Raw genomic sequence first — 17,567 nt, 5'->3', positions numbered from 1 at the left:
AAAATAAATAAATAATGAAACAAACCAAATATTTATACAACCAAACATGTTTAAAACATGTCATTTACATCAGTCTCAGATTCACTTATATGTGACTGATAAGAATTATTTTCAACCAAAAAAAGACAATCTAATCAGAGAAAAGCTCATTTTGCTCTTGTCTCAGTTATTTCAGTATTCCATTTTCAAGACGTTTTAATTTTGTCAAATGTGTAATATACTATATATATATATATATATATATATATATATATATATATATATATATATATATATATATATATAAATATATATATTATATTAGAATATGCAGCCAGCAGTGCTGGAATAACAAGTAGGCCTACATTTAATTGACAAGTATTATTATTGGTTGAGCTATGGGGTAAGTAATAATGGGCTATTCGGCCTTGTGAATATGTTTACTTTTGATACTTTAAGTATAATTTGAGCATGCATTTGGTTTCACATACAAAACCCTCTTTGTGGCGTGCAACTGCCCTCTGCTGGCAGGTGGGATTTTGATGTAGCACTTTTTAAAAAAACCTTTTAAAGATGCCGTTAATTAGTAATGTTACATATTCTCCATGTGATTTGTGCAGTACATTTTAATTAACAGGCACTGGGTAGATAGGGTGACTTAAACCTGCTGCAAGCCTGGCTGAGATTGTTGAATTGACCTGCTAGAAGCTCATGGGCAAAAATAGGTTGGTGGGTTTCTATTAACATATATATATATATATATATATATATATATATATATATATATATATATATATATACATATATATATACATATATATATATATATATATATATATATATATATATATATATATATATATATATATATATATATATATATATATATAATGAATACATCAATCTAGCAGATAAAGACTTTTAAGAACATGAAATCCACTGAAAGTATTTAATTAATCATATTCCACCTCACCGGCTTCTGCACTTTCTTTCTCCGATCAAGCTTATGTCTGGACTATTTCAATTCCTAATAATATTATAAATAACATTACTAATATGTGTCTGCACTATTTAAATTCCTATTATGACCGTACACACACATCTTGTTACTGTTATTTCACATATTGCTTTGTATGTGGCAGGGAAAAAAGTGTTTCAGTAAAATCTTTGACATTTCTTGATTTAAACAAACAAAAAAAGAAGGCAAAAATAATAAATAAAAAAAACAAGTGGGCCTCAATTTATTCTCAGGTGAACCTCACCTTTGGACTCTGACGTCACGTCGGCGCCGTGTGTGCATGGCAACCACAGCGCCTCCACTGCCAGCAGTATGTAACTGTGTTGTCTCAGTCCGATTTTTAGCAAACAATTTGACCCGCTGACTGGCACACTGCCTCTCTTTTCTTTTTTTTCTTCTTTTTGCCTCTGATGAACCGGTGAAATGAACCGGAGGAAGAGCAGCCTCCTGCTGCTGTGGATGCTCGTCTGCTCCGGCGGCGTAACGGAGGCGATCGAGCCCATTAGCACCAGCATCGCGGTGGGCATGGCCGCGGCGCTCACCGGCTTTTTGGCCAGCTACCAGAACATCTTCTACTATTTCCACGAGTGCTGTCGACCCGAGTGGATTTATTTGAACAAGACAGGTAACACGTCACCTCTTGCGATACCCTCACAGCTAGCTAACAGACGTTATAGATAGCTAGGTTAGCTAACTAGTTAGTTAACGGTTTAATGTCAGCGAATTGTTCGTCAGTGACACGTACGGTAGCGAGACAAGTACCTGCGTTGTGTAAATGTATATATGGACAGTTGTAATGCTTTTGTTGTGTCTATTTAACGCTAGTCCATTTAAACTTGCCCAACATTTCGTATGTTGAGCACAGCTCGTTCGTCGCGTGTGTGTGACGTAGGCGGAAGTCCAACGTTTGTAGAGAAGCTAGCTAGTTCAGCACAGATCGTCGCCCCTCCGCGACGGTATTATGGTCGTTTTTAACAAAAACGACAAACTACTCGGGGACTTTTAGCCGATTTCTACGATGAAGGCGACGCGCGTGTATTTGCTGCTGCATGTTCTCTTGTCGGTCGGCGTGCTCGTGCACACGTTTGAGCCGTTCACGACGACGCTGGTGCTCGGTGTCGGAGCGGCTCTGGGCCGGACGATCTACAATTACCTGCATGAGAGTTGCGATAAGAAATGGATCGCCTTCAACGCAACAGGTGACGACGTGCAGCACGTAGATTACTGCGTTTGTTTTAACGCGACACACACCTACCTTTAAGCTTAATAATGTACATTTAACGTGCGTTTCTCACATTTTTAAAAATCATCCTACACGGTTGATTACCATGTTTTGACATCAACCAAGTCGTTTCAGTTCAGGCTTTCGATCCGATTCGGGGTTGTAATTGCTCAGGTGTGCCGCCTCACCTGTCAAACTATCTCGTAGTCGCGTTAAGTTTCATGCCTTTGGATGAGTTGATTGTTTAGTTATAAATGTCAGGACATATGTGCAAATACCCACCATCTGATGCATTTTTCTCCTACCAGTAACGCACGTTGATACATGTGATAGACCACTTGAACTGTGTCCAGGCGGAGGTGCATAGAAAGGTGGTTCAGTCAGGTGTGTGTTTGCAGCCACTGATCCCGGGTGACCGTGTCTCTGTGCACCCCCTTCTCTCCATGCACCCTCTAGGTCTCCAGGTGGACCTGGAAGCCAAACTGTTCGGGCAGCACATCGCGTCGCGCATCATCCTGAAAGCCGTGACCGGGTTCATGAGCAACGACAACCCGAAGAAGCCCCTGGTGCTCTCTCTGCACGGCTGGACCGGCACCGGGAAGAACTTCGTCAGCCAGTTGATCGCCGACAACATTTACAAAGAGGGAATGGACAGCAGCTTCGTCCACATCTTCACATCTGAACTTCACTTCCCACATTTGAGTCAAATTGACACCTACAAGGTGTGATGAGCCCAGATCAGATAGAATCGACTGAAACGCGGTAACATTCTGGTGTTTGGTGGTTTTTTATGACCATGCGACTGTTTCTCCTCAGTCTCAGCTACAGCAGTGGATCAAAGGCAACGTCTCCAACTGTGCACACTCCATGTTCATCTTTGATGAGATGGACAAGATGCACCCGGGCTTGATTGACAGCATAAAGCCGTACCTGGAATACTACGAGAAGGTGGATGGAGTTTCTTATCGGAAAGCCATCTTCATCTTCCTCAGGTGAGAAGCTGGTCAAACGTTTTAACTTGAAACAAAGAAAGATATCGATCCAGGGAACACAAGCGTATCACTGTCTGTCTTATAGATGCATATTCATAGCAAGTACTTAAGAATCATGTTGCCTTAAAATGTACTAACTTCTGTAACACTGGGGGTCAATTTAAACCTGCAGCAACTTAAACCTGAAAACGATTAGAATTAAAATAGTTTTCCAAGTATGTGTCAGGTATTTTGTTTGTCATCATGTTCATTTATGTTTAGCCAATTTTCCCATTAAATTTGGAAAAGTCATGCAAACAAATAAAAACAATTGATATCAATCACATATTTAGAGACGTTGAACATTGAATGGGAAGGTTAAAGAAAAAACATAGGAAGTGTAGGTTTTTCTGTTGAAGATATGCGTCAACATCCTTAAAATGTGCAATATTTAATGTCATTTTAGCAGAATCTTGACTGTTTATTGCACAGATGTTTTGTTGACGTCTTCCAAATAATTTTTCAATGATGAAAACACCTGTGATACGTTCAATGTAGAAACATTTTGCACCTGAATGCAGCCTTTGAGATGTGTTCAGTCACAGTTTGGTGTGATGGAACTCAAAGCTAGTTTTCTCTCTCGAGAACAAAGACATGCAAACATTTCTTCTTGCAATCCGAGGCAAATTTCAACATGTTCCCTGTTTCTGATCTTTCCTCCCAGCAATGCCGGAGGGGAGAGCATCATACAGACGACTCTCGACTTCTGGAAAGCGGGACGAGATCGAGAAGAGCTTGAGCTGAAACATCTGGAAACGGAGCTCTCTGTATCGGTGTTCAACAACAAGAGAAGTGAGTCAAAAAATAAACGTCGGCCTCCTCGATTCACCGGGCGCTTTCTTCTGCTAACGTATCCGTTCATCTCTTCCCCCCCGTAGGCGGCTTGTGGCACACAAGTCTGATCGACAAGAACTTGGTGGACTTCTTCGTCCCGTTCCTGCCGCTGGAGTACCGGCACGTGACCCAGTGCGTCATGGCCGAGATGGAAGCCAAAGGGCTGCAGCCGGACCAGAACGTGGCGGTCCAGTTAGCCAGAGACGTCCTCTACTTCCCGAAGACGGAGCGAGTGTTCTCCGTCAAGGGCTGCAAGACGATAGCGAGCAAGCTGGACTTCTACACATAATGTCGACATCCGATGGACGCTGCGTTTCGATCACTATGTGCACTTTTTAACAAAAAAAAGAAGAAGAAAAACGCTCTCGGACAAATTATTAAATGGAGGAAGTCGCGCTGACTAAACTCTGAGGTTTCCTCTGCGTGGCCGCGTGGAGGATTTCATCGAGCCGGCTCCCGTTTTGCACATCGTTTACACTGAAATGTGGAGGCGGGTGGATGAGAACGGCGGCGGATGACAAATGAAGAAGACTGGAGCGCTTTCCTTCGCAGGGGGTCGAGGGGTCTGATCGCTACTTCACGTCTCAAAGTCTCTGTTCGGTTTCCTGAGCTTCTTACAGACTAACAGGGGGCCGTCAGTAGAACCACGGCATGCCGCTGTTGTGCTTTTTTCTTCCTTTTTTTATTGCCTACTCTATCTAGGGATTACTGGAAAAGCCTGCCTTAATTCTTTTTTTTTATTATTTCACAACTTTTTAGATCTCCCGAGTTATTTTACAAACATTCGACAACAGTCCTCGTTGCCCTTGATGTCACTCGTCAAGTGTTTATTTGTATCGTACTGAAGTTTTCTGAACAGTGCAGCCACACGCTTTTAATGTCCTTTGACTTATATGAGACATTACGAATATATTCTGTTGTATATGAGTAATGAACACTATAATTGATATTTATGTGTCCAGAGTGAAGTATTTCCGGATATGATTTTATTCACACACTGACTGGACTGTCGCTGCAGTTTGTATGAACTTTGGATGAAGACTTGATTTTTATCCTTCAAAAAAGAAAATGGCGGTAGTTAATACAACTTTCCAATTACTTTGATTGAAAATTCAGCTTAAAGTTTTTTTTTTCTTACAAAACACGATGGCCTGTTAGATTTACTTTTTAAAGAGGAAGTTGTGCGCGTGAAAGGAAAAGTTCTGTCTTGACAGTTTATTGTCCGGTTTTGGAACCACCAGCACAAAAAAGAAAGTGATGTTTTCTGTACAAAATGCTCATAGTTGACTGCAGGTGAAGGAGCTTTAGGGAGACTGTGAAAGGACTTTGTTCGTGTGGATAGAAAGCTAACTGCTGAGCATCTCCGCTGTAAACAAAATAAAAAACATGAACTCTTCTTGGTGTCTTTGTTTCTGAAAAAAATGAGGTTGCATCTTTGAAACCTTCTGAGCCACAGAACGGGAACAAAAAGTATTGCAAAAGAAAAACACAGCTGGAGGTCTTAAACAGTTCATCGCAGGCAAACGGCTCTATGTGCAAGAGCTTTATCCCAAATGAAGTGATATGTCATTCCAGCAGTCTTACATGCTCATTAAGGAGACCTCCTGCTTTCCACAAATTAAGATACTTTTGCTTATCCGTGACTGATGTTCTTCATTGTGAGTCCATCTCTAGGTAAAGACGTGAATTCATAAAAAAGTTTTAAAAAGAAAGAGCAGGGAACACCAGACGTCATTTTACTGTCTATAACAGTTCAGTTCATTCCACATGCTTCTCTCTCCTCTCTTGAACTCCAGTCATTGCTGATGTAATCAAAAGAGTTGTGTAATAATCGAGTCGCTTGCGAAACACTTCAGCTCAAAGGGCGACTCGGGGTCAAAATAAAGAGTTGTGACATCTTAAAGGGAGACGCCGTATGCAGGTCATGCAGCTGGAATGAGTCTAAGTTTGTAGTAAAATGAACTATGAGGTTAGTGAGGGTGAAGCGTCACAATATGCCCTCTGTATGTTTGAATTGAATTGAGTTGTGGGTGAGAGGGAAGCCTGGGTCGGTCTGCTGGGTGTGCTGCCACCGCAATGACCCCGGATAAGCGGCGGAAAATGGATGGATGTTTGAATTGTGGTTATTTTCATACAAGCCGTACTTTTACAATAGATATGTTTGCATAAGGATGGGTTGGCAATGCTGCTTGTTTTTTGCTGCTTTCCTTTACATATGAAGTTCAAGTGCAACGTACGACTGTCCAGGTATCACCTTAGGTAACGTCCACACTATCTTCACACACTGCTGTCTGAACTTTGAAGATTGTTAAACCTGCGATCTTCACAATAAGCCCTGTCTTCTTTAACACGTTGCTAAACCATCAGGATATCAACAAGGCTGTGGCAAATAAATCGCGCGACTCTTTTCTTTTTGCACTATGTTAACCTTCCAAGACAAATTTCTTGTCGGTGAAAACACAAGTGGCAATAAATGTTTCAGATTGTGTTATGGAGCATATCACGAGTAAAGAAAATGGACAAAAATAATGGGGTGTCATATCAAATTTATTTATTTCCATATTTAACACACAAAACAACACATTTTCTTCTTCCGTTACAAAAACTGTTGCGTTGCCAAGAGTGCAGCGTCGGCGATCTCGCGGCCGGCCGTGCGATGTAAAGCCACCGCTCGCCATCAACACTTAAGAGTTACCAGGCACGGTCTGTATGAAAGGTCAAGAGTCTTATACCAGCAGGACTGCGTTAATGCAGCCGTCGTTCTCTGGGTTATTTGTCACCTGGGCATATTTACCTGCAAAGTAAAAAATTAATATTTCAGTAACGGCATCATCACGTCACTGTAGTTGAACGTAAAACCCACCGAGCAACGTGTTCATGAGCTAACACAGACGGGTACTCACCCCAGACCACCTTTCCTCCTTGTGTCACCAAGCCCAACTCGCTGACGTTGACCTCTATGACCGTTCCTTTTGTGATGACTCCTAGAGAGGTGTAGAGGGGCGAGGATGGGTTCTTCTTCACTCCGAGGATGGGAAGGCAGAACGTGGCCTTTAGCTCTGGATGTGTGACGTGAGCTTTCTTAAAACGCAAACCCTGGGGTGGAGTAAAGAGTTAGGTACTTCATTTTAAAGTGAATTTCAACATTAGGCCTTAAACGCATGTGAATGATCAGTAATGCATAGAGCTGTTTAGTGTTTTTAACGTGACAAACGATACATTTCAAGTACAATTGTACGGAAATCTTACCATGGGTCTGATGAAACGCTCATATTTGGGAGGTTTACGGGTGAAGCCGTCGCCGACAAAGGTAACTTTGGTGACCATTCTCTTCCAGGCTTTCTTTTGTCTCTTCCCAGTTTTGATGACTTTAAGCACTTCTGTCTCTCCCTGCGCGCGCACCTTTGGCAGGGGAACCTCCCATTTGCCCTTCGGAAAACACGACAAAGTTGCGATTAGAAACCCGTTGTGATATTTCCACACATCTTTATTGTTAAAATATTGTTTTAAAAAAAGCATGATATCTTCACTGTGGCATGTGACAAACATCATAAAAGGGCCTGCTGAGAAGTCTTTATCATCAGGTACTTACAGCCTTCTCTTTCCTCTTCTGTTTGATCATGTTGGAAAGGACCTTAGCGCGGGACTGTCCCTCTCTGTCCAAAAGGTAGGCTGGCACTGCTCCCTCTGGGGTCTTGTCATCGTTCTTCTGCTTGGTCTTCCTCTGTTCGTGCATTTTGAGGCTGCAAAGATACAATTGAAAATTGTTTAGCTGTTTGTTTGGAGAGGTTTTAAAAAAGGCGTGCATGGATTTTCTGTATATATACACTCACGTCTTCTTCATCTGGATCTTCTCTGAATGCCTCTGCTTATGGTACAGTTTGGCCTTCAACCCAATGAGCTTCCTGGCTTTATGGGACCGCGCATGGGCCTCACGGCTCTCCTTCTTCCTCTTCCTCTCTTCGTGGTCCAGGCGGCAGCCATGGCGCTTGCGATGCAACTCAATGTGCTCGTTCTGGGGCTAAAAAAGGAAAAACGAAACAAAATATATTTAGTTTTCTTATGAACTGTATTAAATGCAAAGATGTGGAGCAGAAATCATGAGGAGTGTGAACTACTTCACTCAAAATTGATAATTGTAACATCTGGCATTGATTTTATGTAACAAACAGTACTTCTATAGTGGGCCTAAATGCTTCATGTATTTTAAGAAATGGTCCCTGAATCTATCCAGTACTCGTTTGAGGGTTTGGAACACACATGCAGACAACGTAAACAAAAGCAATTCAGCTACAAAAGCAAAAAAATTTAGATTTCATACGTAAATGCAAATCTCACGACCTATCATTCACCATCAATGAGATACACACTGGATAACACATCACATCATGCATATTCACACAAGTTTACATAATAACGTAACTTCAAGACATCAATGTACGAAACTCGGTTCAGACACACAGAAACTGAGAAGCAAAACATGTGATACGTAGCTAAACAAGTAAGCTGACTTTCACGTCCATACAACTATTATGTATACGGCATTTTTTGTCAGAGGAGGTAAACAGGTTTTAATATAAACACCGGAGATGAGCAGCACGTCAGCCTGCCACATGTGAACCAAAGCTATTGCTAGCACGACATGCTAACCTGTTACAATGCCTGATTTAAAGTTCTACGACGCAATTAAAAACTATTTTCTTCTTACCATTTTGAGTTTAAGTAGTTACGTGTTGCAGTGAATGCGTCGCAGGTGGTTATAGTCGGCAAAGACGCCGAGTATTTGGTGGTTTTCGCTTCGGGCTGGGGTCGTTTCGATGTTGTTATCCCCGTAGCCGAGATTTAGAGGAAGTACGTCACCCGGAAGCAACGGATTGTCCGTCAGGTTAATATGTTCGGCCTCGGTTTAACACACTTTTTTTTTTATCGTGACACCGAAACGTGTTAAAGACAAACTAGGTATTTTGTAAATTTACATTTAATTAATAATTGCTGTATAACTTCATACACGTATGTTAAGCCTTTTTTTTTACAACAATATTTTATATTGACGGAATCAACTAGCCAGCCGTGGTTGTTTCTCGGGATGTATTTTGGAGACGTACATTATGAAAGCGTGACATTTAATAGCAGAGATCATGTTGTTTTGTAGGACTCTTTAATTAACTCCTTAGTGTGATTTATTGTGATACATGAATGTATCTTCTGGTTGTAGCTATACGTGTATGTCATTATCTGACATTATCATGACTTTGACTGCAGTGTTGCTCCACAGTCGTTCGTCCAAAGCTCAGGCTGATTCCGAATAAAACGCTTGGAAGATACATTATTAGATATTTCATTAAAGATGCGTGTCAGAGCAGGTCGGGCATTAAGCAGGATGATTTGGGTAAGAAACTCTCTGCAAAGCTCAGTGCTGACTGTGATATATTCTCTTCATATCACGTTGACTTCATAACAAGGTCGTTTTCATTTACAGGGAAGGTCTTTATTAACCGCTGGACTGCAGTGCTGCAGATGTAGAGTGAGCTGTCATGTAAATAGACACTACGGCTTTCTTCCAGGTACGTTGTTTCCATCAGTAGATCCGTCATAATCAGAGGTGGGAAATAAGATATACTCAAGAAATACTCCACTATAAGTAGATTTGATTCTACTGATGCTAATAAAGACTATACATGTTGTATGATATAAAAGCTGTCAATTGCTGTTTGCAAAATGTGAATTTTGAAACGCAACATACTTTTCTGGGGGTGTAATTTTCAGACTTCACGTTGTTCTGTTGTCTCTGATGTGCATTAGTTTGTGTTCTTGAGATTGCATTGACTACACTATGAATCAGTTAGATAAGAGACAACATAGTGGGTAGTTTAAATGTATACATAGCATCAGGTCATCATTGTTGTACTTCCTGTTTACTGTCATAGATGATGTCAAATCGCTGAAGGCTGTGGTCAATCCTGATATATCCAAGTACGTAATTGAAATATACAGTCAGTTCTCTGAAATGCTGTTTTGATTCAGCTCTGGTCTCCGTGTTAACTCGGTTACTGTTCCTGCAGAATCCGAAACATTGGCATTATGGCGCACATCGATGCAGGGAAGACGACAACCACCGAAAGGATGCTGTATTACTCTGGCTACACAAGAGCACTGGGAGGTGAGTAGGATGGTAAAAAAGACACAGTGATTTCTTAATTACCCGTGGAAGATACATGTATAAATAAATAAATGTATTCCCTGTTTGTTTTGTCTCTTGTGCTACTTTGTTGCATCCAGATGTGGACGATGGGGATACAGTCACAGATTTCATGGCTCAAGAGAGGGAGCGTGGCATCACCATACAGTCGGCAGCAGTCACGTTTGATTGGAAAACTCATAGAATAAACCTCATAGACACCCCAGGTTTAAACCCCGTCCTTGTGATAATGTCCCATTCTAATAAAGGAGCAGCCCTTCAAGTGTGTGTGTGTGTGTGTGTGTGTGTCTGTGTGTGCGCTTCCAGGACATGTGGACTTCACTCTGGAGGTAGAGCGGGCCCTTCGTGTGCTCGATGGGGCTGTTGCAGTGTTTGACGCTTCTGCCGGGGTTGAGGTGAGCTCACTGCTTTCAAACGGCTTCTTCTGTTGTCGGACGCACTTTGAACAGAGCCGCTTGTGTTGCTTTAAAAACCCCAACAGGCTCAGACTCTGACTGTGTGGAGACAAGCGCAGAAGCACCTCGTCCCCTGTGTTTGTTTCCTGAATAAGATGGATAAGCCCGCGGCAAAGTGAGTGACCAAACTGTTCGGGCCAAACACAACCTTTTTTTTCTTTTTATCTCTCAAAATGAAACTTTATTTAACTAGAAACTGTCTTTTTTTTCCCAGCCTAAGTTTTTCCATCGAGAGCATAAGACACAAGTTAAAAGCCAATCCAGTCGTCCTTCAGGTAGGCAACATGGCGTTAAAGAGGGTGATTCATAACGACTGTGAATCATTTCATGAATTTTCAAGTAAAACTGTGATTACAAGCCGTGGTGGCAGAAGTACTTGGGTCTTTTACTTTAGTCTAATACCACAGTGTAGAAGTTCTCTCTAACAAGCAAAAAGTCATGCATTTAAAATGTTTCTTCAGTTAAAGTTAAAAAGTATTCATATTTTATATATTTTAACAATCTAAATCTGCAAAGTAACAAAAGTATGAGCATGTATTTGAAAGAAAAGTGCCTCAAAATTGTATTAAGTACAAGTAAATATACTTAAATACACTGCCCGGCTCATTATTAGTTCACTGTAAAGTGGTTTTCCACATGCAACAACTACATTAACAATAAGCCAAATAAGTCATCATTTATATTTCTTTATATAAAGAAAGAATACTTTGGGTTATGTCACCGTGTAACGTCCACGTCTCACGGAGAGCCGTTCTGTTTCACAGATTCCCGTCGGCAGTGGCAAAAACTTCTCCGGCGTGGTCGACTTGTTGACCGGCCGGAAGCTGACGTGGACGCTCCGATCCACGAGAGACGACGGACAAGTGTTCGAGAGCAAACCCCTCGACCAATCGGACGAGCCGGAGCTCCTGCACGAGGTCGCCGAGGCCCGGGCCGCTCTGATAGAGCAGGTACACGCGTCAAACAACGCTGTTGTCTAAATGTCATAAACGTTCCCGACTTCTTCCTCCGGTTCACTTTCCCGTTCTGGCCCCACAGGTTGCTGACCTGGACGATGAGTTTGCTGAACTGCTGCTGACCGATTTCGGTGACAATTTTGATGCCGTTTCCTCCGTCAAAGTAAGTGTCGCGTTGCGCGGCGACACGACGCAGGTCCCGGTGAGTCCAGCGTGAATAACGGTGCTCGTGTTTTTGTGTTTTTTGTCCCCCGCAGCTGCAGGCGGCCGTGCGGCGGGTGACTCTGGCCCGTAAAGGCGTCCCGGTGCTCTGCGGGAGCTCCTTGAGGAACAAAGGCGTTCAGCCTCTTTTAGACGCCGTCATCGCCTACCTGCCCGCCCCGAATGAACGGCACCACGACCTGGTGTGAGTGAACCGACCCCGACCTGAGCCGTCGTGACACTTAGTGACAGTAAAGGACGCTTTCAGCAGGATCGGGGTCCAGGCTCTGCATGTCAATACTGTCTTTTTTTTTTACAATTTGTTAACATATTTTGTATTGCCTTTGCAATGCTTTTTGCATTTTCAGTTTTCAAAACAAGTATGAAGACTTCCACAGCTAAGAAGATATTTTTTTTGTCACTTCAATTTGTATTCATTTATATATATATATATATATATATATATTTATATATATTTATATATATATATATATATATATATATATATATATATATATACAAAAATGAGGTTTGTCAGAAAAACTAAAGTGTACATTTGCAGACGCAGCCCTGCATTTATTTCTGCTTTTCCTGAACACACAAATCCCGCCCACGAGTACTTGACCCCTCCTCTCGTGTGTAATAAAAGCCATTAGATTTTCCCATGTCAGTTTGGCTTGAACTGTTCTTCAACCTGACAATCATCTTTTCAAACGCAGTCGTCATGAGTTTGATCAGTCTGTGATGTTTTTTTGGTTTTTAATCTCGATGAACACAAGTGAGCAAAGACTCAAATCATGCTGGAATTGTCCCTCAGTAAATATGCCCTGCTTTAGTGAATATTCCTTTCCGATGCAAACCGTAAGCTCTGTTCTTCCTCCTGCAGCCGCTGGTACCAGGATGACTTGTGCGCGTTGGCCTTCAAGGTTCTCCACGACAAGCAGCGAGGTCCTCTGGTGTTCCTCAGGATTTACTCTGGCACTCTGAAACCACAAACGGCGGTCCACAACATCAACAGAAACAGCGTGTACGTTGCTTCTATCGCAACACATCGTACGCTTTGACCAAAGTCGCTAACGATACGTCTGAACCTTTCTTTGCCTCGTGTCGTGTGCAGAGAGAGGGTGAGCCGGCTGCTGGTGCCGTTTGCTGATCAGCATGTAGAAATCCCGTCCATGACGGCAGGAAACATCGCTCTGACGGTTGGACTGAAGCAGGTAGAGCATCACACACACACACGCACACACACACACACACACACACACACACACACACATACATTTAAATAATGTCCGATCCAAAAGTGTTATGTATCAGGGTTCTTACGGTCATGAAAAACCTGGTTTGGACCTGTTTGCTCATGGAAATTTGCTTATAAGTCATGGAAATCTGGTTAAAAGACATTGAAATGTGGGTTAATGTCATGGAAACCCATTGGTCAGAATATGTATGAACCCTGGTTTATGTTTTACCACAACCAGACAGTCACGGGCGACACTATCGTCTCCTCGAAAGCTTCAGCGGCGGCTGCGGCGCGCCGAGCCCAAGAGGACGGCGTTGCTGGGGAGATGCGGGCGAAACGCGCCACCGTCATCCTCTCGGGGGTGGAGGTCCCGGAGCCCGTCTTCTTCTGCACAATAGAACCGCCCACCATGGCCAAGCAGGCCGGTCAGTGACTTCCTGCTAAGCTATTTTTGTTGTGAAAGTCAGCTTACTTGTTTACCAATCGTATTGTTTTGCTCCTCAGTTCTTTCTGTCTGAAGTTACGTGGATAAAACTAAGCATGGCTCGTGTTTAGAGATGTTGGATTACACGCTTGTGGTATCTCGTAAGCAGTAGTCATGCTACAAGTCCCCATGAGTGAACCTGTACTCATCAACGCACTGTGTTTTATTTCCTGTAAGACCTTGAGAATGCACTGAATTGCCTCCAGAGAGAAGACCCCAGTCTTAAAGTCCGAGTGGACCCAGACTCCGGCCAGGTGAGAGCATCATCGGATTAGCCAATTAGGGAGTGTGTTCAGCTTCCACGAGTCAACTTATTGTCTCCGCCCCCTCTCAGACTATTCTGTGCGGGATGGGAGAGCTGCACATTGAGATCATCCACGATCGAATCAGACGAGAGTACGGCATCGAGACTTACCTCGGGCCGCTCCAGGTGGCCTACAGGGAGTCCATCCTGCACAACGCCTCAACGACAGGTACAGGACGGTCTTTTATTCGGTCACGGGCGAATTTGTTTCTGCAGCATACTGTCAGGTCATGGAAAACCTGGTAAAGTCTTTTTAAAATGGTTAAAAAAAAAAGTTTGTCTAAGTTTGAAATAATGAATAAGCTTTGAAAAGAAAGAGGCCCAAATTATAAGCAGGCATACATACAGGCATCTATATAAATGTTTATTCTTTTAATCAAACTATTGTTAGTTTAAATACTACATTTTATCACTTTTTACTGTTCAGACACAGATTTCACTATATGTTTGCTTGTGGACATTTGGTGAAAAGTCATGAAATGAAGAATTTATAAAAATAAAGCTTCAATTTTCAGCTTTAAAGCCATATTATTCCTTTACACTCATTATATAGTGAGCTGAGATTGTTCTGCAATTGTTGATGTACTACATGGGGATGTAACTCTTATGCCTCAAGTCCCTTTAAAAGGTGAATTTCAGAAATTAGGTAAAATCAAGAAAAAGTCCTGAGACCCCAAAGGGTTAAAGTCAGAATGTGTATGAACCCTGACTGTTCTAGATACGCTGGACCGTGCTGTTGGGGAGAGGCGACACGTCGCGACGGTCGAGTTGGCCGTCACACCGCTCGACATCTCCGCTACGGGCGGCGCATGTGAAGTAGCCTTCGCGGAGACATTGGGGGCGCACCTATCACCAGAGATGAAGCAGGCCGTGGAGAACGGAGTACACAGCTCATATCATCACGGTATCATCGAAAGTTGCTTTTTGCCCTTTTTGTATTGCCAGATTGTGTTGTGTAAGAATGTATAGGGTCCACTGCAAATCATTGTAATGCTTGTTTGTACCCCTCAGGTCCGCTGCTAGGTTATCCTCTACTGGGTATCGCCACGCTGATCCAAAGTGTCCACATGGAGCCGGGAACCTCTTCTGCCATGGTGTCCGCTTGTGTGTCCCGCTGCATGCTGAAGGTAAAGCTTCATTCTGTCCCTTTTATCACATTGGTTCTCAAACTGTGGGGCGCGGCCCTCTAGTGGGGCGCAAAGGTATTGCCTACCTTTTTATATATATTCAAAAAAATATATTCCTTTAGTTATTATCCTAAAAGAGATTTTCGGTGCAAAACAGGTTAATTGAAGCCACAATAAACTTTTTTGGGGCCAAATATTAGTTTTCACACTGTTTTTAGCACATTTTATGTCTGATAGAGCAGTCCGGTTTACTTGAAAGTGATTGCAATTTTCTTCATTTCTATTATTTGAACAAAAAAAATGGATAGGAGTCGTCACAAGCATGAACCATTTTGTTAAAATTTACCGTAAAAGTCGGATTACAAGCCGCTTATACCTTCGGTGGGTGTCCCCACTAGCTCCCCGCTGTAGCCAGCTAGCGCTGCTGCTAGTTCTCCGCTAGCTCACCCCGACAGCCACCGAAGGTAGCGGGACCAGCCCCTGGATCAACGCCTGACTTGGGCAGTAGGGAGCTAGCTAGCAGCGGGAGATAGCAGCAGCGCTAGCTTGCTACAGCGGGGACACCCACCGAAGGTAGGAGCGGCTTGTAAACCAACTTTTACTGTAGTTAGGGCTGTGGTGGGGCGTGAACATTTTTCACAAGATCATCAATAGATCAGGCGACGTTGTGTCTCTCTGGACGCAGGCCCTGAGGCTGGCGGGCGGGCGTGTCCTGGAGCCGGTGATGTCCCTGGAGGTGACGGTCGGGGAGGAACGCCTCGGCTCCGTGTTGGGCGACTTGGCCCAGAGACGAGGGACCGTCCGAGACATCCAGAGTCGCCACGACAACAAGGTGCTGCTCGCAACGGTGCCCCTGGCTGAAATGATGGTGAGGTGACAGACAGTTCAGACATTTTGTGTGTCGCTTTTGGTTTAACCCGAGAACACCGACGTCGGGTGATTTTCACCCGAGCGAATGTGGTTTTGTCATTTTCATTGTGTTGCTTTTGTCTGAGTTGTGTGGGTCCTTGTGTAGCTTTCAGGCTGCTCACTGATGTTGTTGAAGGTAGGCGTGTCTTACTAAAGGTGGGCATGTCTTATTGAATGTGGGCGTGTCCTATTGAAGGTAAGTGTGTCTTATTAAAGATAGGAGTGTCTTATTGAAGGTAGACGTGTCTTATTGAAGTTAAGTGTCTTACTAAGCTAGGCGTGTCTTATTAAAGGTAGGCGTGTCTTATTGAATCTAGGCGTGTCTTAAGGTAGGCGTGTCTTATTGAATCTAGGCGTGTCTTAAGGTAGGCGTGTCTTATTAAGGTAGGCGTGTCTTAAGGTAGACGTCTCTTATGGAAGGTAGATGTGTCTTATTGAAGGTAGGCGTGTCTTAGTAAGGTAGTCGTCTTATTGAAGGTAGTCGTGTCTTATTGAAGGTAGGCGTGTCTTATTGAAGGCAAGGCGTGTCTTATTAAGGTAGGCGTGTCTTATGGACGGTAGATGTGTCTTATTGAAGGTAGGCGTGTCTTATTGAAGGTAGGCATGTCTTATTAAGGTGGGCGTGTCTTATGGAAGGTAGGTGTGTCTTATTGAAGGTAGGCGTTTCTTATTAAGGTAGGCATGTCTTATTAAGGTAGTCGTGTCTTATTGAAGGTAGTCTTTTTGAGCCTTTTCACAGTCTCTCCATAATACCCGTTTATTGTTTTATGAGAAGTTCTATAGTGTAAAATAACAGAAGAGTTATTCAACTTGCCTTGTATTGTTGTATTTTAATATATTTCAAAGTATATATTATCAGGTACATTATATCTGGTGAAATATACGTTAGTGATGGCGTTACTATTTTAACGTTAGTGTTCTAGGGTTAATCGGCTAGACCTCACAACGGTTTACTATTCGTACCGGTTTCTTTCAACAGGGCTACTCCACCATCCTGCGAACACTAACATCCGGCAATGCCACCTTCTCTCTGGAGCTGGACACCTACGAGGCCATGAACCAGCAGGACCAGAACATGCTCCTGAAAAGAGTCGCTGGTCTGCTGTGACCCCCCCGGTTCTGATCCATCAGTACTAGCTAAACAGAGTTTTACAGGACATGCAGACATAAAGTAATATAAACGCTGTTAAAAATATGAATACTACAGGAAAGAGCACAAAGCAAATTCTGTACAATGTTCTTAGCTTGATGCAAAATAAATTGATGCAAAAATATTTCAAGACCTTTTTTCCTTAAATATGAAATATATATTTAACTTGTTTACCATGCTACAGTGTGGCTTTAATTTTAAATGTTTCTAATACACTGTATGCTATGATGTAGTTTTTCTAAACATACTGTATTATTATTTTTAATGATCCTTTATACTATTTACATACATATTATTGTAATGCCATGAAAATGCTATTTATTAATTAGTTAGGATTGTATTAAACAGTTTTTAGACTATTGTCTGACAGTTTTCAACATATGTTATGACATTTTTATTTTAGATGATATAGGTTAGAATTAGACCATATGGGACATATGTACACATTTTAATAT

At 42.5% G+C, this 17,567-nt stretch overlaps 3 protein-coding genes across 4 annotated transcripts; 2 read left to right on the top strand and 1 right to left on the bottom strand.

Moving 5' to 3' along the window:
• Nucleotides 1-1,291: 1,291 nt before the first annotated feature.
• LOC137783756 (torsin-1A-like) lies at nucleotides 1,292-5,480 on the top strand. Of its 2 annotated transcripts, none has more exons than XM_068574050.1 (5): nucleotides 1,292-1,622; nucleotides 2,676-2,941; nucleotides 3,036-3,211; nucleotides 3,915-4,042; nucleotides 4,129-5,480. In XM_068574050.1, exons 1-5 carry the CDS (start codon nucleotides 1,421-1,423, stop codon nucleotides 4,371-4,373), a joined length of 1,017 nt encoding a protein of 338 aa, XP_068430151.1. In that variant the 5' UTR covers nucleotides 1,292-1,420; the 3' UTR covers nucleotides 4,374-5,480. The 2 variants fall into 2 exon arrangements, with proteins under 2 accessions (XP_068430151.1, XP_068430152.1); XM_068574051.1 differs by lacking the exon at nucleotides 1,292-1,622 and adding an exon at nucleotides 1,915-2,196.
• Nucleotides 5,481-6,610: 1,130 nt separating this feature from the next.
• On the bottom strand, nucleotides 6,611-8,934 carry LOC137783785 (ribosome biogenesis protein NSA2 homolog). Its single transcript, XM_068574099.1, has 6 exons — nucleotides 8,793-8,934; nucleotides 7,918-8,105; nucleotides 7,677-7,827; nucleotides 7,334-7,513; nucleotides 6,988-7,180; nucleotides 6,611-6,878 (listed from the first exon to the last, which is right to left on the bottom strand). The coding sequence occupies exons 1-6, from the start codon at nucleotides 8,793-8,795 to the stop codon at nucleotides 6,811-6,813; spliced, it is 783 nt and encodes a 260-aa protein (XP_068430200.1). The 5' UTR covers nucleotides 8,796-8,934; the 3' UTR covers nucleotides 6,611-6,810.
• A 71-nt stretch (nucleotides 8,935-9,005) lies between these two features.
• gfm2 (GTP dependent ribosome recycling factor mitochondrial 2) lies at nucleotides 9,006-17,218 on the top strand. The gene is made up of 21 exons (XM_068573929.1): nucleotides 9,006-9,043; nucleotides 9,360-9,473; nucleotides 9,564-9,648; nucleotides 10,012-10,057; nucleotides 10,147-10,244; nucleotides 10,364-10,489; nucleotides 10,590-10,678; nucleotides 10,765-10,853; nucleotides 10,953-11,013; nucleotides 11,503-11,688; nucleotides 11,777-11,857; nucleotides 11,952-12,100; nucleotides 12,782-12,922; nucleotides 13,013-13,112; nucleotides 13,377-13,563; nucleotides 13,800-13,876; nucleotides 13,957-14,095; nucleotides 14,645-14,830; nucleotides 14,938-15,053; nucleotides 15,739-15,921; nucleotides 16,942-17,218. Exons 2-21 carry the CDS (start codon nucleotides 9,432-9,434, stop codon nucleotides 17,068-17,070), a joined length of 2,310 nt encoding a protein of 769 aa, XP_068430030.1. The 5' UTR covers nucleotides 9,006-9,043; nucleotides 9,360-9,431; the 3' UTR covers nucleotides 17,071-17,218.
• The last annotated feature ends 349 nt before the right edge of the window (nucleotides 17,219-17,567 follow it).

Source organism: Clinocottus analis, unplaced genomic scaffold (assembly GCF_023055335.1).
Source record: "Clinocottus analis isolate CAN_PGR_092001 unplaced genomic scaffold, fCliAna1.0.p SCAF_13, whole genome shotgun sequence".
Classification (NCBI taxonomy): domain Eukaryota; kingdom Metazoa; phylum Chordata; class Actinopteri; order Perciformes; family Cottidae; genus Clinocottus; species Clinocottus analis.
Note: the sequence above shows the minus strand (reverse complement) of the source record. Positions and strands in the feature narration are given on the sequence as shown.